At 39.3% G+C, this 24,080-nt stretch overlaps 2 protein-coding genes across 4 annotated transcripts in view; both read right to left on the reverse strand.

Moving 5' to 3' along the window:
* The window catches only part of LOC102214148 (cohesin subunit SA-2-like), a 25,727-nt gene extending 6,608 nt beyond the window's left edge, over nucleotides 1–19,119 (reverse strand). For 2 of the 3 annotated variants that reach the window (XM_005735591.1, XM_005735589.1), the window contains exons 1-29: nucleotides 18,902–19,119; nucleotides 15,269–15,381; nucleotides 15,019–15,097; nucleotides 13,683–13,841; nucleotides 12,174–12,270; nucleotides 12,013–12,089; nucleotides 11,681–11,885; nucleotides 11,422–11,573; nucleotides 10,112–10,185; nucleotides 9,690–9,813; nucleotides 8,044–8,142; nucleotides 7,818–7,897; nucleotides 7,429–7,536; nucleotides 6,829–6,937; nucleotides 6,452–6,569; nucleotides 6,179–6,282; nucleotides 5,987–6,079; nucleotides 5,807–5,896; nucleotides 5,513–5,716; nucleotides 5,339–5,409; nucleotides 5,094–5,181; nucleotides 3,559–3,639; nucleotides 3,123–3,215; nucleotides 2,823–2,994; nucleotides 2,594–2,733; nucleotides 2,408–2,509; nucleotides 1,865–2,013; nucleotides 1,654–1,782; nucleotides 1,353–1,561 (exon numbers count right to left, since the gene is read on the reverse strand). In XM_005735591.1, the coding sequence (XP_005735648.1) occupies nucleotides 1,353–1,561; nucleotides 1,654–1,782; nucleotides 1,865–2,013; nucleotides 2,408–2,509; nucleotides 2,594–2,733; nucleotides 2,823–2,994; nucleotides 3,123–3,215; nucleotides 3,559–3,639; nucleotides 5,094–5,181; nucleotides 5,339–5,409; nucleotides 5,513–5,716; nucleotides 5,807–5,896; nucleotides 5,987–6,079; nucleotides 6,179–6,282; nucleotides 6,452–6,569; nucleotides 6,829–6,937; nucleotides 7,429–7,536; nucleotides 7,818–7,897; nucleotides 8,044–8,142; nucleotides 9,690–9,813; nucleotides 10,112–10,185; nucleotides 11,422–11,573; nucleotides 11,681–11,885; nucleotides 12,013–12,089; nucleotides 12,174–12,270; nucleotides 13,683–13,841; nucleotides 15,019–15,097; nucleotides 15,269–15,312 (3,250 nt within the window). In that variant the 5' untranslated portion in view covers nucleotides 15,313–15,381; nucleotides 18,902–19,119. Of the gene's footprint in view, nucleotides 1–1,352; nucleotides 1,562–1,653; nucleotides 1,783–1,864; nucleotides 2,014–2,407; nucleotides 2,510–2,593; nucleotides 2,734–2,822; nucleotides 2,995–3,122; nucleotides 3,216–3,558; nucleotides 3,640–5,093; nucleotides 5,182–5,338; nucleotides 5,410–5,512; nucleotides 5,717–5,806; nucleotides 5,897–5,986; nucleotides 6,080–6,178; nucleotides 6,283–6,451; nucleotides 6,570–6,828; nucleotides 6,938–7,428; nucleotides 7,537–7,817; nucleotides 7,898–8,043; nucleotides 8,143–9,689; nucleotides 9,814–10,111; nucleotides 10,186–11,421; nucleotides 11,574–11,680; nucleotides 11,886–12,012; nucleotides 12,090–12,173; nucleotides 12,271–13,682; nucleotides 13,842–15,018; nucleotides 15,098–15,268; nucleotides 15,382–15,491; nucleotides 15,522–18,901 lie in introns of those variants that run through there. The other variant, XM_005735590.1, reaches the window with a different exon arrangement.
* Nucleotides 19,120–20,031: 912 nt separating this feature from the next.
* On the reverse strand, nucleotides 20,032–21,692 carry epd (ependymin). The gene is made up of 6 exons (XM_005735592.1): nucleotides 21,536–21,692; nucleotides 21,325–21,356; nucleotides 21,061–21,198; nucleotides 20,787–20,973; nucleotides 20,601–20,682; nucleotides 20,032–20,489 (listed from the first exon to the last, which is right to left on the reverse strand). The coding sequence occupies exons 1-6, from the start codon at nucleotides 21,609–21,611 to the stop codon at nucleotides 20,363–20,365; spliced, it is 642 nt and encodes a 213-aa protein (XP_005735649.1). The 5' UTR covers nucleotides 21,612–21,692; the 3' UTR covers nucleotides 20,032–20,362.
* Between the last annotated feature and the right edge of the window lie 2,388 nt (nucleotides 21,693–24,080).

Genomic DNA, 24,080 nt, shown 5'->3' on the forward strand with positions numbered 1-24,080 from the left:
AAATGTATAGAAATCATACATATACCAATAAGACTGTACATCACTGTCACAACAGCGTCTGTTTTCATTCAAAGTTTTTATGGCTTTTCCTACAATACCTGGTGGGCCGGTCTCTTCTCAAAATGCCTGGGCCGATTTTTTTGTCCCAGTCCAGCCCTGGGCACGACATGCAGCGAATTAATTTGAGAAGGTGCATCAAAAAACTAAATGGAAACTAAATGGCCGTGCCAGTGGTGCACATCGCAAACTAGCTCGCATAGACACGTTAGTTGTGCTGCTTCTTAATGACAGTATCTTAGCTAACAACCCCAAGTACCAGATTCAACTTGTAATTGGCTAAAAAATTACTTAGCCCACTGGTGAGAGGGACGTTGCTAGCTGGCAGTTTTTTCAAGCGATGTTGAAATTTTCACATTCCAACACTTCAAATGCTTCAGGAGCTGTTCGCTCAGCGCAGCATCAGCACCACGGAAATACTTGTATACATCCGAAGACTGAGACAGAATTCACAATGTATTTTCGGGACTTTCAGGTGTATGGACCAATGTTTTCTTTTCTGATCAAACCAGAAAGCTTTAATGAGCAGCTGGATTTGTCTCGGATTAACTGGCTGAGTTAATGCCAGTTAATGCAACATCGAAATGCAGCTGATTGAACTGAAAACCTCGACTCTGTGGGGTCAAAGTTTGCAGAACTACGAACGCAGCTGGTATCCATAGCTGTGCGCGTTAATGGAGTTTGCATTTTCACCTGCTGGACATCACTACCTGACAAGTTTAACTGTCTTCAGAACATTGCAGAGGCCTTATTGACAGTATTTGGTTGTACAAATAGCAGATTTTCTCTCACATGAAGAGTGTCCTCAGGTAGCCGTCTGAATGCTGGACACTCGGAGACCTGTGTCTCTGAGTGGGAGACCAGAGATCAGATTAACATGTGTATCTCTGTATTAGCAAACATACCATACTGACCCAGTTTATTTTTCTTATCATTGTTGTGAGGAAACCATAAATAGCATTTGCATTTTCTGTTGTACACTTCATTTGCTGTTATGGATAAAAAGTGTCTTTTTTGTTTCAAAATAGCTGATGACTATTCGCTGATAGCTGCCAACATCTGCGAACAATTATAATTCTATAAAGTTGTTCTATATAGTGTGTAACTGTTACTATAGAGCATTATTCAATTTATTGCTAATGCAGTCATATGGCACATTGACTTCTGAGGAAATTTTAGATGGCACTCATAATCAGAAAGGTTGCCGACCCCTGATGTAGATGAACTCATGCTGCAGATCGGTTGCTGTGGTAGATAAAATAAATGGTCCACCAAAGTACACCAGCAATGCTCACCTTCAGGCAATTTTCTTTTGCTGGCAGTGGCTGGCTTGGATTTCTTACTCCTGACAGTGGAGCCTCGACTGCTGATCCCACTAATTACAGACATAGTGTCGTCATCTGCTCCAGCCTGCAGAGAATTCCTGTATGAGATGAGAGGCAGCCAGCAGTCTTCTCTCTGCAGGGCCATCTGAAATGTCATGAATCGCTCCAAGTACATGTGACTGCAAAAAGTGAAATGATAGTAAACATTAGAGTCTTTTTAGAGGTTCTCATCATTTTCATGCTCACATTACTCATCGTGCCGCAAACTTACACTGTCCTCTTGTCCTGTCGAATTAGTTTGCTAGAGAACTCACTCAGGATATCCAAAAATGCTAAATTAAGCGGTGGACTTCCTTCTCCTTGGGGACTTGGCTCTTTAAAGGCAAACTCAATCCCGTCTCTAAAATAAACAAACAAGACATGACACATGAAAGTTCCTGTTCATTAGAGCAAATGATGTTTGGGTTAGGGAAATGACTTACTTATGTAACATGGCAATAGCCTCTCTGGTCTTCAGCTGATCCAAACCAAACGTCAATGAGAAGCGTCGGGCGAGCTCTTTTATGCCGCAGAAGGCTGATGATGAGCGGTCGAAATTGAAGCCGAGTTCAGACAACATGTCATTGAACAACTGCAAAAGAGGTTTCAAATACTGTTTGTCTGATTTTATTCATTAAAAGCCTCTGAAGACCCTGAGAAGATTTTTTCCAGACTAAAATGCAAATAAAGGATTTTGGGACTGACTCTTTTATCTCTTCTATTTGGTGAGGTATCGCTATTTGAGGAGACCCGAAAAGACTTTATCGGGCTTCCAGCAGTATGATGATCTAAGTGATGATGATGCTGGATCTCAAGGACAGCCTGGCTGCTTACTGACAGTACAGAGACAAAAGGCGCTTCCTTATCTATGTGTTAAGACAATTCATCTGTGTCTCCTGAACAGCGGCAAACCTGGTCTCATCATAATATCAGCAACAAGTATGTTTTACACATTAGTGACCATCCATCTGTTTCACATGTCATACCTTTTGCAGGCTCAATATGAGCGTCTTTGCACACTGGATTTTGTCGATTTGTCTCGTCTTACTCATTGTTTCCTTGATAATATCTCCATAATCGTTGTAATACTGAGGAGAAACAGGAGAAATACTGTTAACTAAAACAACAGGGCTGGATGATTTCGTTATGATCTCTACAGGATTTAGACCTACCCTCATGTACTGTTTAAATATATCTGCTCCGGTGTTTATTTCCACAACATTGTAAATGATTAATTTGCAATAGGCAGCAAGAAGGTTTCTCCTCTTATGTAGAGCTTCAATTTTACTGGCTTCATCATCTTGTTGTCCATCTAAAAAAATGAAAAATTTATAAAAAGTCATGTTCCTTCTTTAAACAGAGTGTGGTAGGTTCATATAAAACAGGGTAGTGTTTTCTGACCTGTGCTGTTGTCATCATCCTGATCAATGAAAACATGATCCAGGATGAAGTTGAGCAGCTCTGCCTGCAAAGAAGAGTCTGGCGAATAGACCAGAGACTCCAACTGTTCCCGGCCTGAAGACATAATTTGGTGACTGAAGATCAGTAGCAGATCACACAGTATAGTGAAGGCCTGGAATAAACACAACACTTAAGCATATATGGAAATGCTGACCACAGAAATTTTCAGTTGCGCTGAAAAAACAAAAAAGGAAATAAAAATGAATAAATAAAAATTATCTGACTCATCAAAATCCTCACCTGCTCTTTGACTGCGTTGTTGATGGTGTTTATGTAGCGCTGACACATTAAACAGAAAGCTCGCATTTGCTTTCTCAAGGTCACCATGTCACCCTGAGAGGAGTAAAGGTTCAGTTAGTAAAACCCTTTCAAAGTAACATTGTACCTGTATTACCCAGGCATTAAGAAATGTATAACTCTATTTATAAAGCTTGACAGAAAACTGCAATCAGACTGGGAGGTGTTGTAAGCAAAACAAAGTAAAAACATGTAACTCCTACTTTAGATCTGCATATACATGGTGTCCAAATGTAACTACAGAGAGAATTTACTGTGACACAGGCGGAAGGATACTTTCAAACTGTGATACACTGCCAATCATATTTATTTGGGAAATGTAGGCACAGAAATGTTATTACATGTATTCTGCCAAATATCCCCAAAATGTGAACAGTACCTTTACTGAAGTGCCATCTGAAACCTTCGCTAGATGCCACAGGATGATGTAATGTGTGCACTGCATTGCATGAACCACAATCTGAGCGGAACAAAAATCAAGCAGAATAGATAAACTGCACATTCAGTATTTTAACATGAACTTAACAGGTCACTCAGAGGGTAATTCTAGTTTACTTGAACTGTACTAACTTGGTTAATCGTAACTTTATTTTGAAAGCTTGACTCTAAATTTTAAAAGAGTTCAATGTTCAGTAATTATTAAGACATGTCAAGGTTCATTTGTGCTTGCTATTTCTTTTTAAATACACAAAAGAATTATTCATATAATCATCTATTTTTTCTGTTTTTATTTTCTGTCACGCATTCACCACTTTGTTAGGTACACTTGTTCGACTGCTCCTTAACACAAATATCTAATCAGCCAGTCACATAGCATCAACTCGTTATATTTTGGCATGTAGACATGGTCATGACAACCAAGTGAAGTTCAAAAGGAGCATAAGAATGAGGAACAGAGGCAATTTAAGTGACTTTGAATGTGGCACGGTCATTAGTGCTAGACTCAGACTCTGGGCTTATAGAAAATTGTTTGAAAGAGAGAGTAAATGTCCACTGAACAGCAGTTCTCTGGGCAACAAAATGCTTTGTTGATGCCAGGTCAGGATGGCCAGAGTGTTTGGAGCCGATAAGAAAGCAACAGTAACTCAACCACATATCGAGCCTTGAAGTAGATGGACTACAGCAAGCAGAAGACCACAACACCCCTTTAAGTTGCAAGCAGGAAATTGGGGCTACGATTCACAGAGGCTGACCAAGACTAGACAACAGAAGAGTGGAAAAATGCTGGCTGTCCGATTCTGCTACATCACTGGGAAGGTAGGGTCAGAATTTGATGTCAACAACATGCAATCATGGATCCATTCTGCCTTGTATCAACTGTTCATAATGGTGGCAGTGATATAAAAGTGTGGGGGACACTTTCTGGGCACAGTTTGGGCCCCTTATTATTAACTGAGCATAATTTAAACACTAAAGCCTGCATGAGCATTGTTGCTGCCTATGTCCATCCCTTGATGACCACAGTGTACAATCTTCTGATGACATGTTGAAGCACCACATCACAAATCTCAAACCACCTCAAACTGGGTTCTTGAACATGACAATGAGTTCACTGTACTCAAATGACCTCCAGTCACCATATCTGAAACCAACAGAGCAACTTTGGGATGTGGTAGGAGGGGAGAGCCACATCATAGATGTGCAGCATCTCTGTGATGCTATCATGGCAATATTGACCAAAATCTCCGAGGTATGCTTAAAGCACCTTGTTCAATCTATGACACAAATTGAAAGCACAAAAGGGGTCCAACTGGGTACTAGCAAGATATATTTAACAAAGTGGCTGGTGAGTATATATGATCAATGATTCTTTCCAAATTATCCCTCACATCACCTGTAACTCAAGTAACATATGGGAATGTAAACACCCTGATTAACTCCATTTGTAGAATTTTGGGGATGACACTGTAATACCTGTTCAGGCATATCGCCATTCTGTAGACCTGTGTTGAGTAGCCTGTAGTTGCTGGTGAAGAGATCCCACTTAGTGAGGTCGTGTGCACTGAAAGCAGAAATGTACATTAAATCTATAACATTTAATATGCATGCATGCTGTCACTGACATCTTAACCCAATATGAGAAAACAGAAACGTAAGATTTTTTAACAAGTAATGTGTTCAATTCAAAAACTGAAACAGTTTCCATGAACTGCTTTTACTTGTGGAAAGTGGTGATCTTCTTAAGTGTGGATAGAACCTGGTAAGCATCATCCTCATCAGGTTCTTCACCCTGACAAACAAGAGATCATATGCTGAAATCTCAGATATTTGCCTCTACTCCTGCGAGCATCCTTTAAAATAATCCACACAGATAAACGCCTTACAGCACCTACCTCTTGCAGGAAGTCCTCCAGGAGTCTATTAAACTTGTCTACAAGCTCGTCAAGAAGCTGGGAGCGGGCGATGTCCACACGGTTGAAGATGGTGAACTCCTCGTTGCAGAGATAGTGGTAGGTGGTAGAGCAGGCCTCCAGGACCTCAGTGTCTGTGTGCTTATCCACGACTTCCCAGATTTGTCGCAACAGTGCGTCTAAATGCTAATTGAAAGAACATAACATTGTTTCACCAGCAGCACATACAATGCACTTCAGCTGTAAAACAAGCTTTAAAACAAACAACTCGCAAACCTTTTCTAACCGCCCAGTTGTGTAGATGTCAAGATCAAAGAACTTTGGTATCTGTAGCAAATTGGTCACCTTATCAATATCAACGCAGTACTACAAAAACAAAAGGGAACGCAGTCAGGCTTATTTCATGAATATTGAACCTGATGAAATAATGAACTCTGAGAACTCTGAATCACTCACCTTTGCCAATAACAGAGGCAAAGCAACTGCAAACATCTCTGTGACTCGTGTCCGATCATCCAGCTGTGTTTTCTTTTCTTTTGCAGTCAGGACCTTTTCCATGCACAAAACCCCGACAGCACAGTCAACACGAAATCATTCAAGGAGCTAAGTTAATCCTTTCTATCTCAAGCATGACAGCTTGACACTCACCCTCTTCCCCGTGCCTCTGCCTACAGGAGGATGACATTCGCAAGCCTGCCGAATGGCACAGAGCATGATTTCAACCAGGGCTGTCTCCTGACGATCGTTTAGAGCTAAAAAAAAAAAAAAAACCCATAAAGAATGTTACCAAGTATCTAATGAAAAGACTTGCCTTCTAAGAGAAGCACAAATTAGAGTAAAAGTACAACAAATAAGTAATAGAGTGGCAAAAAGATTCATTTTCCTCACTAAAAATCTCGTTCTGAGACAGTGCTTCCTTACCTTCCTCTCCTGGCATTGGCTCATCCAGCAACAAGCTGATCATAGTCTCCCAGTCCTTTAGCAGCTCTGACGCACACTCCCACAGGCTATCCACTAAGTAGGCCCCATGTTCATGGAGCTGTAAAAAATGGAATGTGAATTGTAATGAAATGAAATAATCTATTTAAACACAGATAATACATTTCTGTTATTTTTTTTATTCTCTTTGAGCCAAAAAAACAGAAATCTCCAGTGCCTTGCAATAGATGTATGCACAGTTCTGATTCGTATTTAATTATTTAATCCAATCTTAAGAATAATTAATGATTGACACGTTTCAGTTGAAACTGCCATTTCTGCAAAGCAGGGGCACAGGGCTGACATAAAAGCCTGGTCACCTCACTCTCCAAGAAGAAGAACACAGTAGTCTTGATCAGGCTGCCGTTGAGGCTCTGCCTGCCCCTCCTGGGTAATCCCTCCTCCTCAGGACCTCGATGGCTAAACAACCTTCAATCAACCAAAGAAAAAGCAGTTTAATACACGTATGAAAAACAGGCTAAATGAACGTTTTCAGCCTCTTTAGGAAAGGAGGTGGGACAAATATCTCATGCATATTTCCTGTGTCTCCTTTATGGAATCTAATTGAGTTTACACTTAAGCTGGCCTTCACGCAAGCATTATTTCGCTTTTGTAATAACAAGGAGCCAGCAAAAAAAATTCAGAGCCACCTTCCGAGCCGAGAGCAGGGTGGAATATTCCTTTAAGCCCTTCCTCCTCTCCCTCCTTTCTTGGAGCTTAGTGTGCTTCCCATGAATGTTGCTCGCTATGCAGTGCCAACCAGACTCAGGCTGAATCAAAGAGCCTGTTTACACAATAAGCCAATCCCTGGAATGTTTCTGTCAGTTTTATTACTGGCACTAAAATATTTTGAATAGATAACATTCATTCAAGCTGGTGATTCAATTACATCTCTTTCAAATCTGCAGAAAAACACATACTTTTTGAACAGGAACTCCCCCGCTGCGATGGCGATGGGTCGATGTGCCGAGTAAACCAGATGATAAACACTCTCACAGTCCTCTGCTGTCAGAACCTCATCACTACTCCTGTTACATGAAAAGCAAAAATAACTCTTTGTGATTATTGGATTTTTGATTAAGAAAAACAAACGCTGAGAATTATCATTGTTATTTACATGATTTGTAAAAATGTTAATCACAATAGCTTTCAGAATTAGGAAGAAAACATAAATGCACACTAAGAAAAATAACACACTTGTCTGAAGAAAATGTTGACATCTGCTGTCGCGTTGAATTAAAACATGTCCTAATAATCACATGCTGTGGCACAAAATTAAATGGAAATTTGAGGAGGCGAGATTACTCACTGTAGGACAAGTGTCAGAAGTTTAATAGCTTGCACTGCAACATCATACTCCTTATCCAGAGTCATAGAAACAATGCGATCCTGTCAGTGAGAGAAAATGTCAGATCTCCATAATATTAGTTGCGGGTATGATGATGGCCAAATGGTACTATTTTATCTTTATCAAACATTTACATCTATGCAATGATATCCAAGAGGCATCTACATTTCTAGTAATGCTTACTTACCTTGAAGCGGCTTGTGAAGAGTTCCAGCCGAGTGCTGAGCTCTCTGTTGTAGAACAGGCCTTGCAGGGCAGTCAGGCACTTCAGACGCACTTCACCTTGCTGCAGTCGTAGCAGAAATGCATTAAATACTCGTGAAATCTGAATGCCTGTGTTACTCTGCCACTATTCCAGTTAAAATTGCTTATAATGCACCCCTAGAGGCAAGTTAAGTGAAGTTATAAGCAGGTTTTAGATTGATTTCTCTTAGACAGCTGTTTGCAATCCAAACATTTTGAAATGCAGTTACATGAAAAGTCTATGTAGAGGTAATAAAAATGCATGAGGACCAGCAATAATAAAACAAACATGGGACATAGCAGCAAGACATGAGGGTGTCTTTCAGCATCAAATAGGATTCTCACAGGCAGACGATTTCCACCAAACAGGAGGTCTGTACCAGGCGTCTTTCTCACCCAGCACAAGTGGCTGAACAAGAAAAGCAAGTACACCTCATAAAATATCCACCTGCTTTCAATGTGAGCCAAGTGAAGGCATAAGCTCAAGACTGGAGCACCCATCTAAACTCTGGATAAGTCTAGTGATTGGAGGTGTTTGGAATAAAAGCCCTCTAGCTGAAAGAAAATGGTAGCAGGAGCTCTGGACTTCAAATTTTAACTACCGTAGTTTTCGGGTCATAAGCCGCATCTTTTTCCCCACACTGTGAACACTGCGGCTTATACTGACATGCGGCTAATGCATATTTTTTATCATGCGGCCAAAAACATTTTGCCTGGTAACAGTAGACCAATAAAACAGATAAGTAGTATATATACGGTATATATTTTTACCAGTTGTTAAGAGACGTTGTAAGGTTGTTTGTGCACTGTTCCGTAAAAAAAACATAAGCGATGTAATTTGTGTGTTACTGATACGTACGTATGTGTTACAGGCGCTGTTCGAGGAAAAAAAGCATTTGCAGTATGTATTTTTGTATGTTACCATAACGTTTATGTTACCCTACGGATTAAATTAAACGTTAAAAAGCCTCACGTGTAATATTTCTGTGTAAATATCTCATATTACAAGTAAAACGCATACGGCTTAAAATCCGGTGCGGCCTGTACAAGCACAAAATTGATTTTCTTTCTAAAATTAGAGCATGCGGCTTTTAATCAGGTGTGCTCTGTAGTCCGGGAATTACGGTAATAGGCTTTAACAAATGGGAGATTTTCTGGATAAAGTTTGCTACAAACTGAACGTGTTGTGTACAAACATGACAGGTAACCTATGTACAGAACGAACGCGTTGCGTTTTTTCAGAAAAGTGGTCCTCAAAAAACTGACTGTTGACATGAAGTGACGATAAGCTGGTACTAATATTCCTAAACTAGAAAAAGAAGATTCTGAGTTCATCAAATTCTCATGAGAAGGAGCAGGGAGAATAATATGGTTTGAAGCCACTTTCATACATAGACTGGGATAACCTACTTGCCGAGTACATTTTTTTAAAAGTTGTTATTAATTATATTGAGGCTTATCTCAATATCTCAATTATACCGACTGTTTCACCTCTGGTACTACTACATACGCTGACTCTCAGAAATCTAAGATTTAAGATGTGGGCTTTAATTTGTTCTTCCATAACACAAGTTTTTTCCATAAACTCACCTTGTCATGCATTGTCCAGCCAACATACTTTAGGTAGCTGTCATTAAGGAAGGCGTCACTGTACAGCTTCATCCACACTCCTATTTCCTCAATACAAATGGCTCTGATTTCAGCAATGGCATCGCTGGCAAAAACAAAGAGAATTCACTAAATTTAGTAAACGGGCCTTTAACAGACCTGGCAGCTGTAAACAGCACTGAAGAAGGTTCATTGTGAATAATGAACTCATGCTTGTATTAACATTGATTTTGCACTAGAGGGTGCCAAAACACTCTAAATGAACTCTGTTCTGTCTGCTTCTTGTTGTACAAACTCAAAAGTGATAAGAAGCCCGTGATGAAATCTTACATTCAGCACACAGTCTGGTTGCCATTTACCATAATAATCTGGGGGAATTCCTTATCGCTTAAGGATTTACTTACCGATATCTGTGAACAAACACTCCCTTGAAGATTGCATTCATCATGTTTTCAATTTCATCTTGATTTTCTTGAAGCTAAAAGATAAACAGAAGGTTTTTGAAATTAATTGAACAAAAACTCCCTGAAAGTCCAAGATCACGGTTGGTATTGTTCTATGCTTGGATTTTTTACAGATTTCATCCACTATTTGTTACCATTGTAAACCACAAATACTGGATTTATATGCATTTTGTGAACTAGAAAGGACAGTTTATGTAGAATGAACTCAAAATAAAAAGAACCAGACCTGTTCAATGTGCTTATTGTCTTATCATCTGAAATGATACAGTCTTATCATTTCAGATTTGGATCAGTGGCCTTATGCAGTAATAGTTCAGTTTTACACTAAATCTTTCATACCGCTTCTGTGAGACATTCACAAGATCTCAAAGTGAGATTCAACAGTCTTTTGTAACTAATCATAAAATGTGTAATGGTAAAAATCACTCATTTTAAACGATTCACCAGGAGACGTGTCGTCAGATTCATATAACGTCATAACTGACACTTTGTAAGTTGCCATTAAGCGCAGCCACCCTCCTCTGAATTTAATAACAGCCCATGCAATCACAAGTCTAAAAAGCCCCCAACTTTTTCTAACTGTAGAATTTCCAGATGTCATCTGAACTGATGCGGAGAGGCAACGAAAAGTGTTGGTGAAAAAACACACTGTTTTAATCCAGTGGCCAATAACGTGTCATTACAGCACTGACAAACTGTGAGAGAAAAGGAAACCGTGATTGAACATGATGTCTTTCTAAATTAACCATGACTAATACGACATGCATTGAAGGGAAAGCGGCAGTCACAGGGATTCGGCCTTCAAGAGGCGATGTTAGGCTGCCTGCATTAAGACCCTGAAGCAGCTGTTGGAAAGAGAGAAGTATGTTTCTGTGGCTGCGCTAAAAATATCAATAAAATAATGAGCTAAAATAAACAGAGTAAATTACAAGGCCACGGAATGGTAAACAAAGTCATAATTTTAGGTTATAGCTGGTTAGGGATGGGGCTTTAAATAAATCAGTAGTGACTGAGTCTATTCTCCAGAGACACAAAGGCAGAAAAGGCTACACTTGTATGGCATACCTGCACGTGAAGGGGCAAATACAATCAGCAGCATGCCCCCCCCCCCCAGTCAATTTATATATAGAGTGAAAATTTTTAATTTAAATGACAGAGTTAAACAACGCTCACACCCACTGACGTGTTGCTGTATTACACTCCAACATCAACGCTGGGTTGAATGCTTGACAACTTATCTTTCTTCTTACCTCTTTGCGCTTCTGTAACAGTAGCTCCAACCTATCATTGGCCCTCTTAGCAATGACCTTGTTCCTTTCTGCCTCATACTGTCTCTGTGTGTTGTCCATATTGATGCTTAGGTTCAGAGCCACGTTCACCAAGGCCGTCATCAACTTCATGGCTGGCAGAGACAACAATGTTTAAAACACATACATGTAGGAACAACTGCTGTCAGATAACAGCAGCATGGGCGTGCAGGATGGAGACAAAATCCACAATAAAACTGACCTGCTAGTGTGCTTGTGTGTCTAAAGGCCCTGACCTGTGAGTCAGACAGGCCGGTGAGTAGCGAGATGATTGTGTCCATCATATACTCGTCATAAATGATGCTGTACTGACACTGTCGCACCAGAACCGCAATGAAGTCGCAGAAGTTTATCCTGAATTTCTTCCACTGTGGTCCTGAGAGGGTTAATGGATAGTCGCCGCTGTCCTGTACAGCACAGAGATAATCAGATTGGGGTCCCAAGTATTACATTTGTTTCAGGCCAGATTAAAAACATCTCCCATGCTGGTGTGGTTCTTTAAAATACGTTGTATTGAAACACAGCCTACATCACCTCATCAAACTCCTCTGTCATTTTCCGGATGATTTCCGAGTTCTGCATATGTCTGAACATCTCACCACTCACAGCACCTAATACAGCAAAATTGAGCGTGTGAATGTGCTTTCAGGCACCCAACATGCTGCACATTTAGACAATACAAGTAGGAAAACTACCTTTACAGCCAGAGCACTGAATGAAGAAGTTGATTAAGTCCAAAAGAGTGGTGTCCCTGTCATGTTTGTATGCCTCAATCCAGTCATCAACCACAGACTGGAAAGGGAAGCACACTCACAAAATTATCACATAATTATTTACACTTCTAACTAAAATATAACTTTGAAAACATTCCTTAGAGAGCATGCTTTGTTGACTCCTCTTAATCCATTAAGCTTGATTTATAGTTGTGCTGAATCCCCGCAATTCAATTCAGTTTTATTTATATAATGTCAAATCACCACAAGAACAAGCACGTCAAGGCGGTTTATATTGTAAAGTAAAAAAAAAAACATATGTTAATACAGAGAAAACCCCAACAATAAAAAGACCCCATATGAGCAAACATGTGGTGACAGTGGGAAGGAAAAACTCCCTTTTAACAGAAAGAAACCTCAAGTGGAAGGTCGGGGGTGAGGGGACAGGACAAAGACACACTGTTGAACATGGCCAAAGATGAATAACTAATGGTTAAGGGGGGAGGGTGGGTATATAACCACACAAGAAGTGTAAAAAAAAAAAAGGGGGGGGGGGGATTAAAGAAGAAACACTTAATACTGCATCATGGGAAGCCCCTAGCAGCTTAGACGTATTGCAAAGTAACTAAGGGAGAATTCAGGGTCACCTGATCCAGCCATAACTAAGAGGAGCTTATGCCATGGTGGCTGTCATTGCCGTTTGCACTTGTACGCTGAGGAGCCTGCATCGGTCTGACTTTACGAGTGAAACTGAGCTGATCATGTTTGACTTGGACCTATTACATTTTGAACAACTGTTACGTTTAGTAAAACGCAGAGCAGAGCAGAGTCCTGAAATGACTGAGCCATAAAACAGATTATCAGAGCTACACTAATGTCTATGTTGAAAGAATACTAGCTATTGCATTAACATCAAGCTACAGTCTATTACATTTTGTTTAATGGTATTATCTTTGTGCTAATCAATATGCTGCCTTTCGGTGAATTGAGTTGCTGCCATGTGTAGTTAATGTATCGATGCACAACAGGCGTGGGTAATATTTTTGACTATTCGAGTAGTCATTAGGTTATCTTTTAATTTAAAAAAAACAAAACAAAACCTGTTTGTCCAGTATTACCACCAGGAGGCAGCAGTAATACACCTAGTTTTTTTTTAGTAGCCACTACTGAACAAAAACAGAAACAGAACCTGCTTCTAACCACAATGCATAAGGTTCAAGGAAATCAGGTCAGATGTAAAGAAAAAAAAAAGCTGTCGTCAATAAGTCTTGTGTGGCACTCCTTTAAAAAATAAACAGAAATGAAGTCCACTGCATAGAGTGTGTCGTAAGCTTGAAATGCCCACCCTCAGAAATACAGTAGCTATAGCAAAGGTTTAATACAGTAATATAAATCAAGCTTTATGGATTAAGTATTCAAAAAATGAGAACCACAGACACTAAACCAGGCTACATATTGTTACTGATTGAAAATTAGAATCCGTGCACCCACCTGTGTGGCGCTCTTCCCCATTTTAACCACCTCAAACAAGGTCATGTTCTCCATTCCATTCTCCTGATGGTGGCCATTCACCCAGCCGGGACCAGTGACCCTCCCAGCTCCACCACCTTTGGCCTTGTCTCCAAGCGCCTTCTTCCCTTTCTTGGCTGCCTAATGAGGAGAAAGATGTTCTTCTGTTATCATACACTGCATCAGTGTGCCTCTATACTCAATAGCTTATCTGGTTACTGTGCATTAGAAAAACGGAACTAAATCACATTACAGACATTTGATGCAGAGATGAAACAGACTTATTTTCTTATCAAACGTAGCTGCTGCATGATATAAACTTTTTTGACTATGTATTAGCATTGTGATAGCGGGAAACCAGTGAGGATGTTTTACTGATTTCTACTCAGTGTATGCTGGACATACTGCAAGCCTGCGTGTGACCATGACTGCACATAAACCGAGGCCTGTACTACAAGGCAGGATTTGGGCTTTTCCAGGTTTCACTCTGGCTTTTAAGAAGGTGGTTCACGTCCTACTGGAGTACATAGTAACTAATGGTGTTTGAAATGAGAAATCAACAGGTACAAAATCACAATCCAATAACCAATCAATTACGTATCTGAAAAAAAACAAACAAAAAAAAAAACCTTAAACTATCTAATTAAGTTATATTTATTACTAATTACAATTAGTAGTTAATATTATACAATAAAATTACAATTATAATATAATTGTTATGTAATTGTAAAAAAAAACAACTACAAATGTAATCAAATGAAATAAAAATTTAATATTTGCATTCTCATTATCAAAACATTAATAATAATAACAATAATGGCTGTAATCTGTCTGACTAACTGTTTACTTACACAGTCTGCATTTTTGCCAATTTTCCCTTTCTTGCTTCAAATTGGCTAAACTTTATTTATACTGTAGGTATTTTCCAGCCTTACAGCACTTTTCCTCTCACATGCACTCACACAACACGTTTCTGCGCAATAACTGTGTTACTTTAAGTCTGTATTAGGTGTGTAACCACTTAACAGTTTCCTGTTATTATAGTTTTATTTTCCTTTCTAACAGCAGCCGCTCTGTTGTCAGCAGACTTCTCAATATCTGTGATCGTTCATGCACTACAGTCATCCCATTCATGTGGAGGTGCTCTTAGATAGACTGATTATAACCCTGGGTTGACTAACACTTTTAAATTTCTAACCACTTTCACGTGACTGCTTTGCCTGATCGCTGATGTCGGAGTAAGTGAAGCCAGATAACAGACAATGTTAAAAGTGCTTCTCAGCACAGTGCCCAAGATAAGAAAGTCAGGAAAACATACCACGCCCTTTCCTGTCTTCGCATTTTTGCCATCGGGATCCTCAAGGTCAGTATCTGAAGACAACTGAGATTCTGCCTCTCTGTGCATAACACATGGATTTATTAGTAATTATTATTAGTATTTAATACAACTGCAAAAAGTAACACAAGCATAGCAAAAACGATCTCAAATATCATCAGTGCATACATACAAAATAAACATTGAAGGACATAAAAACATTACAGTAACACTTCCATGCTGTTCTACTTACTGAGGAAACTGAAACTCAGTGTGCAAGTCCTGCGCTGCTATCATTTCTTTAACATTTTCTGGATCTGCTGGAGTAGGTGCTCTTACTGCTCTGGGTGCTGAGCAAGGATATACCTTTATAATAGCACATGAAAAAGAAAAAGAACATAATTATTAAAAAATGAAATGAATGAAGCAAAAAAAAAAATCACTGTACAGTCAAAATAATCTTATGTAGGCCCCACCTCTGCTGTTTCAAGAAAATGTTAATAAATCCTTGGAAAAGGCCGGGATTTCCTTCTGCATAGATTACTTATAAATGTTTTTTCTAAGTTACAGTTGGACTTTACATGTTGTTATTTAACTCTGTATAGCCAATCACAAAACAAGCACTGATTTGAGTGACCTGTAGAACTGCCTTTATCAGCTATAAACTCCATCAGATGTTTCTGGTTTAGAGACTTCAGCAATGTTTCAGAGATACTTTACAGCAGCGGTCCCCAACCTTTTTTGCGCCACGGACTGCTTTATGCCCGACAATATTTTCACGGACCGGATTTTAAGGTGTCCTAGATAAATACAACAAAATAAAACCAGTACCCAAAAAACATAATTTTCACACAAATTTTCAAATCTCGAGGCCAAACCCGGGGGTTGAGGACTGCTGCTTTACAGGACCGGGACCTTTTTCACTCATGCATCATCTTAACTGGGTAAGAGTAAGACTTTGGCCAAGACAAAAAATGTATGACCATTTTTATAATGATTTAAGGTCGTGAACAACTTGCCAAGCATTCAAGAGAAGTTCTTGATTCGATTTCATTATCACTGGTCTATCAATGGCTGCAAGTCATCCAGGTACTAAAGTAGAAAACCAGCCACAAACCATGATGTTCCCTCCACTGTGTTTTGAGGTTTTACTGTTACTGTGCAGTTCCGTCAAGGATTCACCAAAATATGTGACTTTTCAACTTACATCCTATCAACAAATAAGACAACATTCACATATCCCTGTGGCCAATATTTATCTGTTAGAAAATTATTATGAAGAATTCAACATTATTCTTACCTTTATTGTAATTGGTAAACTTAATAAACAAAAGCAAAAAAAAAAAAGTTGTTATTTTAAACCCTCAAAATTTTATCCTTATAAATGTTGTTTAATAAATACACCTTGATTGGACTTAATGAACTCCATTTACATTGCTCATATATGGGTCATACTAAACCTTCTTTGAGAAGGACATTACTTTTTCAGTAACAAGTCTTTGCATGATTGTAGTCATAGTCTTCTTAACCATTTCATGTGAGCCCAAAGTCAAAGAAGTCTTCAACACACAATTCCTTCTAGCCTACAGTTATTTTTTAACGTGCTCAATACTGACATGAAAAGTACATTTTGTTTGCTATTAGTTTAGTCATACTGCACATAGTTGTGGCTGAGACGAAACTCTTCCCACATTTCGTGGTAAGATTAATCATTGTAATCATAGTAGTACCAACTGATTCACACTTTTTGTCGAAACTAATATTGAAGGGCAAGAAGAGAGCGTGGTTGTGTCACTGTCAGGGCACACAAAGCTTTAATAACCTATTTAAATCTGATTATCTGTATCCAGATAACTTATCTGCATAAATGCGTGTTAATGCATGGTATGCAGGTTGTAAACGCAAACACAAGATATCGGCAATGGAACGCGGCTACAGTATGTTAAAATGTGAGCCAAACCTGCTGACAGACATAGTAATAATGTTAGCTATGCAATGGGAAAAGCAGAGAGCGTGTAACAGAGCCGCTTATCTCAACCTGGGATGCACCATGTTCGTTCGAGAGTCAGCTAGATCTATCTAGCTAATAAGTCCATTGACATTTAGACAACAATAATATGTTTTGATGCCAGTTGTAAGACCAATTAATGTGATTTATCCAGCTGAAGCAGCAAGATAAAAATTACACATTGACATCAAAATAAGAAATCCACCCATCCAGGCTCCACATAAGCACATCAGCAATACCAAACCTCTGCACTTGCCATGTTTATTACCACTATCAAGGGCTGTTAGGCTTAGCAAAAAAAGTCTATTTGTTGTGGATCACTTGACAGTACTACAGCAAACTATTAAGTAATACATGAAATTGCAGATTAATCTTTTTGACAACTAGGGGCTGGATTCTGGTTGCTGCATGGTAGCTGCTAAGAAAATATTTCAGATGACTGAGACCCCAGTAGTGCGCACACTGACTGTGTCACACTGTTGCAGTTTACTGGGACACATGGAACTATTTTTAATGACATCTGTGTTTTTAAGTGTTCTACAACAGGCTTATAGACTGAGAAATGCAAGAGGAAATGCTTGTTTGACTGCACTACTGGTTCAAAATGCTCCAAATTTGCTGGGTCCAGATTCTAAGATGTCATGACTTGTGACCTCTCCTTGGATAATTGAGCAAAAAAGTAATACAAAGAAGCCTCTTAGGCCTCTACAAACCATCTTCTTAAAAAAAGGGTGGGTGGGCATAAAAACATGTATATCACATTAATTAATTAACTGAAGATAATACACTGGCAAAGTTAAGTAATACATCTTGTTAGTGGCCAGTCTCAAAAAAAAAAGCTTTCCAAGCTTAAGGGGTGTGTTTTCCCCAGACTCACTTTCACTCTCCACTTTACAACTTGCAAACTACACTTGTATCTCCAAAACAGCTCTTATTCGGAGCTGAAAATAAGTGATTTTGTCTCCCAGCTCTAACACTTTAAAACAGATACTTAGAAATGTGTTACTTAATGAATGTTTTTTTAAGAAAAAAGAAAAAATGCATGTGATCGCGACTGTTTCATAACTTTCTGCGTAACTTTACGTTTACAGCAGATACTTTCAGAGAAAAGGGGAAACTGCGGACCGCTCTTGTACAATAGAACATACTGTAAGTGGAAATCCCAGTAAACACGACACGGCTTTTCCTGAGCAGAGTAGGGGCTTGTCCCTAGGCTCTGAACGCCATAAATGGATATGCATACTGTACGGATTTCAGCGTCTCAATAAAACGTTAGCTACTGATGAGCACAATTGTCTTTCGCTTTTATTACTGTCCACCGTGTCGGTAAACTGCATCGTTACTCGTAATTTGAAACAATTTAATCATACCGCAGTTGTGACACGCGCAGTTGTATACTTCCGAAATACAAACAACCACAGATGTTTGGGAGGCTGAGTCTGCTATCGGCTCTCATCTCCTCCTGACGTGCTGTCGTTTTTACGACGGCCAAGCAGTTCTCAGGCTAATGTGAGCTAAATCTATTGATAATGTGATCTTGGCCACAGACATCAACGCTCTAATTAATTAATACCGGGCTCCCACAACTGCGATTAGACTTCGCGCCAGTGTTTTGATACACCATAAGAAACTAGCTTAGCTAGTATTACCGTTAGCTGTAGCTGGCTAACTGGACCACTAGCACATATAACACAAACTGGAAACACACAGAGGCTGCAGTTGGTAACTATCTTGACTATAGCACATTCTGATGAACTAGTATTTCTATAGGTATGACTATTGGTGACACTAACAAGTGTCTTGACAGCTAACCCAGAAAAGCGGCTTCAATGGCAAACTCCCTTGATGTTAACGTTAGCTATCCGCCATTTTACTTACCTCGTTTTAATTCAAAGACGGACTGAAAGCAAATAATCCACGCGGTACGGACTGTTCATAGAGAATGCTTTCGTCAGTCCCCTGCACTGGCTGTCATTTTCCAAATTTTAACAATTGTAGTTTTATTTGTTGGCTAACGTTAAGAAGCTTCTTGGTGGCTAATATAGCAAGGTACAGTGTGTATTGTCGTTGTTATGCATGCAGCACACACACCACCTGTCGGCGACACTGTGTACTGCCGCTACGAGGGACCATATCCTGTCAGGGCTATCGTAGCGGCAGGTCCATATCCTGGTTCCTCGTAGCGGCAGGTCCATATGGACCGCTCTCATGTGATCGCCGATTGAGTCACGGAGATTGTCCATTAGGTAGGACAGTACCTCGCATGCTGTCTAACTTCCCAATGAGGCAGGGGTCATTGATTATTGATAGTTAATCAAATCCTAACCACTGTGCCCGTGTTGTTGGGATAAATGCTCTCAGCTCTTTGATCAAGTAACAACTTTAAGACTGAACTGGAATCAGTAAAAGGGCAAAGTTTGGATTTAGCTGGTAAAAGCTGCCCTATTTCTTCCACTCCCTACACTGCTGAAGTTTTTCGGAATGAGCTATCAGAAAATAGATTAGTGGCCTACTGAATGAAAATCCAAGTAGGCTAAGTAAGTAAGTCAATAGATGTGTACAATGTTGTACATTTAAGCTTATTTTATTATGCTAACATACAAAGTAATAATATGTTTCTACTTTGTACCTTTAGGGGAATTTTCTGCTTTCTTACTACACAAAGAATGATTAATCAGTTTACCTCAGTAACACAATCAAAAGAGTTCATTTGGGGCCACAATACACATATTAATAGAATTATGTTTTTTGTGTTGTTTGTTTTTTCACTAATCACACTGGTACCCATTAAATTATATAGGCTATTGATTAACAATGATTAATGCTGTTGTAGTCATTCAATTCTTAAATTGTTCACTCAATGTTGGCAGTGTCTTTACTATGAGATCTCCTATATTATTTAATATATTTTAATATATTTAAAAAGGTGTCATTTGTTTTAGACACATGGTTTTTGTTTTTTTGCTCCAGGGCAAAATTTGTACAAACTCAGACCAACAAGAAAAACATGAGATTTTTGACAGCTTTGACATTTTATTGTTCCATTAATCATATCTTACAGGTTTTTGTAAGCAGGCCGACTTGGTAAGCCACCAACTGTTAGTAATTGTAACTAATTCTAAAATCCATTTCACCTCTTCTCCCTTTACATCAACATGTATGCTTACAGTATGACGCATTCAAAGCCATATCTTCCCACGGGTGCTGAGGGTGTGATGGAAACAGATGTGATGCAGTGCAGTGTCACAAGAAAAACTCACATAAAAGGAGAGAAAAGTCTATAGTTCTGGCAGGCCATGCTTGCATAAGGGGCTTAATTTTCTGCAGGTGAGGCTTCATCTACACAAACTCATTGAGGAAACCATTTACTGTCCCTTCAGGTGTGTCCTCCACAGGCTGTCCCATACAAAAGGAAGGCACCACAAGGAGATCGGGGTCCTTGATCTCGTTTTCAATCTCCATGGTCCTGTAAGAAAGTGACAGAGATACTTTATGGGCATTCACTGTATGTTGTTTGCATCCCTGTAGTATATTGCTCAGATGTTAAAAAGAGCTGAAAAAAATCAACACAGCTTACCTGAAAAGGAATGATGTGGACTCAGTGAAGTAGAAAGTGAACACAGGCAAACATCCCTTGGTTACAGACATGGAATAGTGGCCTGAAAACGAGAACAGAAAACATTCAAATACAGTGAATATCACCACAGTTATACAGGAGCGTCCCTCAAATTCTCTCCTCTGTTTATAGCGCGTCACCCCCTACCTTTCTTGTCGGGCATCGATCCTGTCCATACGTCTAGCTGTAATCCCTCCCCTTCGATGGCTGCACTCCCAGAGTGTTCTTTAGTGGAAAACGTGGCATCATCGGGAATATCCAGAGGGTGCATGCTGCAGTGCAGCGTTTTTTTCACACAGCTCTGGTTTTTGCTTTCAATCTCGTAGAATGTCCCCTGCCAGAGACAGACTTGCATGTTAAGTTGCTAAACAACTTCAAGTCATGTATTTACTTGTCGGCATTACAGATTTAAAGCAGTTACCTCTTCGAAAAACATCAGCAGATCCATACTATGTGAAGCGTTTGTGGCGCTGCTCTCGTTTGATCTGAACCGTAGCTTCTTGCCCATTGAATCATAGGTGAATGCACCATATGCTTTCATTTCACCTTTCATTGACATCTAGTTTCATTCGAAAGCATACAGCGAGACACAACAAGGGAGAATTAAAGAGTTTAAAATGTAATGCAAGGATCAGGAGTTGATCTGAATGACAAATAATAATAATATATATTTTTAAAAACTTACCACAGACATGAATCCTGTCATATTGGGTGAATCTGAAAGATAAAAGTATGATAGTTAAGACCTTTCATATACTAACAAACATTAAATATAATTTGATCCAATACATAGACTGGAGTTTGTGTGTTGTAACTAAAAAAAATGCAGCGATCCTAAAAGATGCCTGAAAAATAATTTCAATTTTTATGGATAGGGTAAAACTGCAAACTCTTACGACAAGGCTGATGGTGATCTGCATGGGTGCTGGCGGTCAAGCACATGAAGAAGAATAGCGTAAGAGCTGCATACATTTTTCTGGTCTGGAGGGAATCACAAATTAATGTTCGAGATGGCAACAGCAACCAAAAACCCCAACCAGAAGCACATCTAGCTCTTGGTCAACCAAACAGCTGCTTTTATAGGGCTGGTAACTGGCACGAGACAAAAAGTCTGACGTAAAAAGGACCCGGGGTCATAACCCCCTGGACTTCTGACTTCAAGCTGTCCAAATACATTAGTTCTTGTCCCTGCTGGTCGGCACCCAGTGGAAGAGTTTTACTTTTCGTTTTTGATTGTGCAGCTGTCCTGTGATGTTTTCATGCAATGTGTCTCTGGCTGGCCCCCTACTTTCAAAAGCACCTTTCAAAGTGTCATGTGTAAATAAAGGGTAAGACCAATCATGCACGGGGGATTATCAAGGCTGTGTCAGGGAAACAGAGTTAAGTATAGATGAAAAATGACTTTATGCTAAGTATCATAACAGCTCCCTGTTTACAGTGATGTTGTGGTAAAGAGGAATGTAGGACTGTAGGTTGTAGGCCTAAGACTGTGAGTGAATTGACGGAGGGGTTGGAAGTGAAATGTGTTAGTTATACATCCAATGTCTGTTAGGAACTGAAACTGAACCAGGGAATCTCTATTCCTTAATGAAAGCTGACTGACATTTAAGACAATGTTAGAATCCTTTACGCGCACGTCCTCTCTCTTATGGCTGGCAAGCCAAGGAAGTAAAAAGACAGCTGGAGGTGGCTAAGAAATCAAACTTATCAGTAGATTATATCCAGTAAAATGGCATTTTCTGTTTATATATATGGCCTGTGTCCTTTTTGGAACTGGTTTCACGTTCCTTTTTTGCATTTATCTGCTACAAAGCATCAAACCACATCATAGTATTTATTTTACAGTTTGTGTTGTTATGTCATGTTCATCATATGTTTGACAGCTACATGTAAATTATTGCATCTGTGCATTCTCTTCCACTTATCCTTTCCAGGGTCATTGGAGATGACAGATGTTTTAGGGTGAGAGGCAGGTTGTTAGTCTGTCACAGAGACATACAACCATTTGCACTCACATTCACACCTATGGGAAATTTAGGATTACCAGTTAACCTATCCCCACTAACTGCATGTCTTTGGACTGTAGGAGAAAGCCGGAGTACCTGGAGAGAACCCACGCAAACACGGGGAGAACATGCAAACTCCACACAGAAAGACCCCGATGGAAGTGAACTCAGGACCTTCTTGCTGTGAGGCAACAGTGCTAAGCACTGTGCTGCATTTTAATTGATATTTAAATATTTTTGATGCCAAAGCACTCATCTGCCATATTTGACTGTAGGGAGAAGGACTCCTGCTTCTTTAACTCGAAGTCATGGCGTTCATGGAGAAAGGACAACTGATGAGGCCTTGCTTCTGTACGACCAGTAATGAATAAAAAGATCATGTTTTTTAGATTTGAGTCATGGTAACCTTTGAACTTCCACATGAGACACAGACAAAGGAGGGACAAAAGCAGCCAGGTGTATGTACAATTTTACAAAAAAGTACTAAATGTGTGACTGTGATGACTGACACCTACACACACACACACACACACACACACCACCACCACCACCACCAAAAAAACACTCTTACCCTTATCTTTATACAAGTGATCCAAGCTAAATAGAAATCCTGGGGTGTGTATACTGGATCAACTGCAAAAGTCAGGGCAGAAACGTGTTGTTTTCACAGTTTCAGTGTGTGCAGCTGTCTGTTGTTCTACTTGCCATCAAAATTGTGTGTGTATGTGTGTTTTCATGCTAACATCGTGTGCACTCTGTCAAACAGGTGAGAAACGTGCATCAATAACAGGCTTCTGAAAATATGAATCAGTGCATATAAAATACTGGCATACTTGCATTGAAGTATTTATGATGTAGTGGTATGTTGGTATACTTTTAACAAGTAATCACTAAAAGCTCCGTAATGTTTGTTTATATGATTTTCAGCTCATTTTATTTGCATTGAGATTTTCAGATTTCTTTTTAATATGAACCCAGATGAATGAATTCTCTTCTACTCTCATTTCAGTTTTGCGTGAAAAGAAATCATTGAATGTAGTTTTTATATTTTCAACTGACTCGACTTTTGGTAAGAACTAAAAAACCAGAACACTGGCAATAAATGTATATTCTGTGCATTTCATTTTTCTTTCCTTCATAATTTTTTGATTACTGTTACTTTCAAATTCCATTTCAAATATAATTTATGAAAACACCTACTTGTCTCAGAAGACTGATTTACGATAAACTACATATCTGGATTTCAGCTAAGCAGTTTGCTGTTTCGCTTTCAAAATAGGAAGGAAATGAATAACAAAACTAAAAGGATGCTTTATACCACAAACATTACAAACAACTAGGTTCAACTCAGACTTAAAATAGACTGAGAGTAAACTGCGGGAATCACATGGGAAATTTAACATCACTGTTTGAAGGAACTATAGCGGGGGGGGGG

The sequence above is a fragment of the Pundamilia nyererei genome, unplaced genomic scaffold (genome assembly GCF_000239375.1).
Source record: "Pundamilia nyererei isolate P.nyererei 1_Seehausen unplaced genomic scaffold, PunNye1.0 scaffold00064, whole genome shotgun sequence".
In the NCBI taxonomy this organism is placed as follows: domain Eukaryota; kingdom Metazoa; phylum Chordata; class Actinopteri; order Cichliformes; family Cichlidae; genus Pundamilia; species Pundamilia nyererei.

What these genes read in the sequence shown, in the direction of transcription:
- epd (XM_005735592.1), bottom strand. Translation starts at nt 21,611, where the DNA reads ATGTATGCAGCTCTTACGCTATTCTTCTTCATGTGCTTGACCGCCAGC. An exon ending in ATCGATGCCCGACAAGAAAG is followed by an intron (nt 20,683 to 20,786) that starts GTAGGGGGTGAC and finishes TCTCGTTTTCAG; the next exon opens with GCCACTATTCCATGTCTGTA. An exon ending in TCCACATCATTCCTTTTCAG is followed by an intron (nt 20,490 to 20,600) that starts GTAAGCTGTGTT and finishes ACTTTCTTACAG; the next exon opens with GACCATGGAGATTGAAAACG.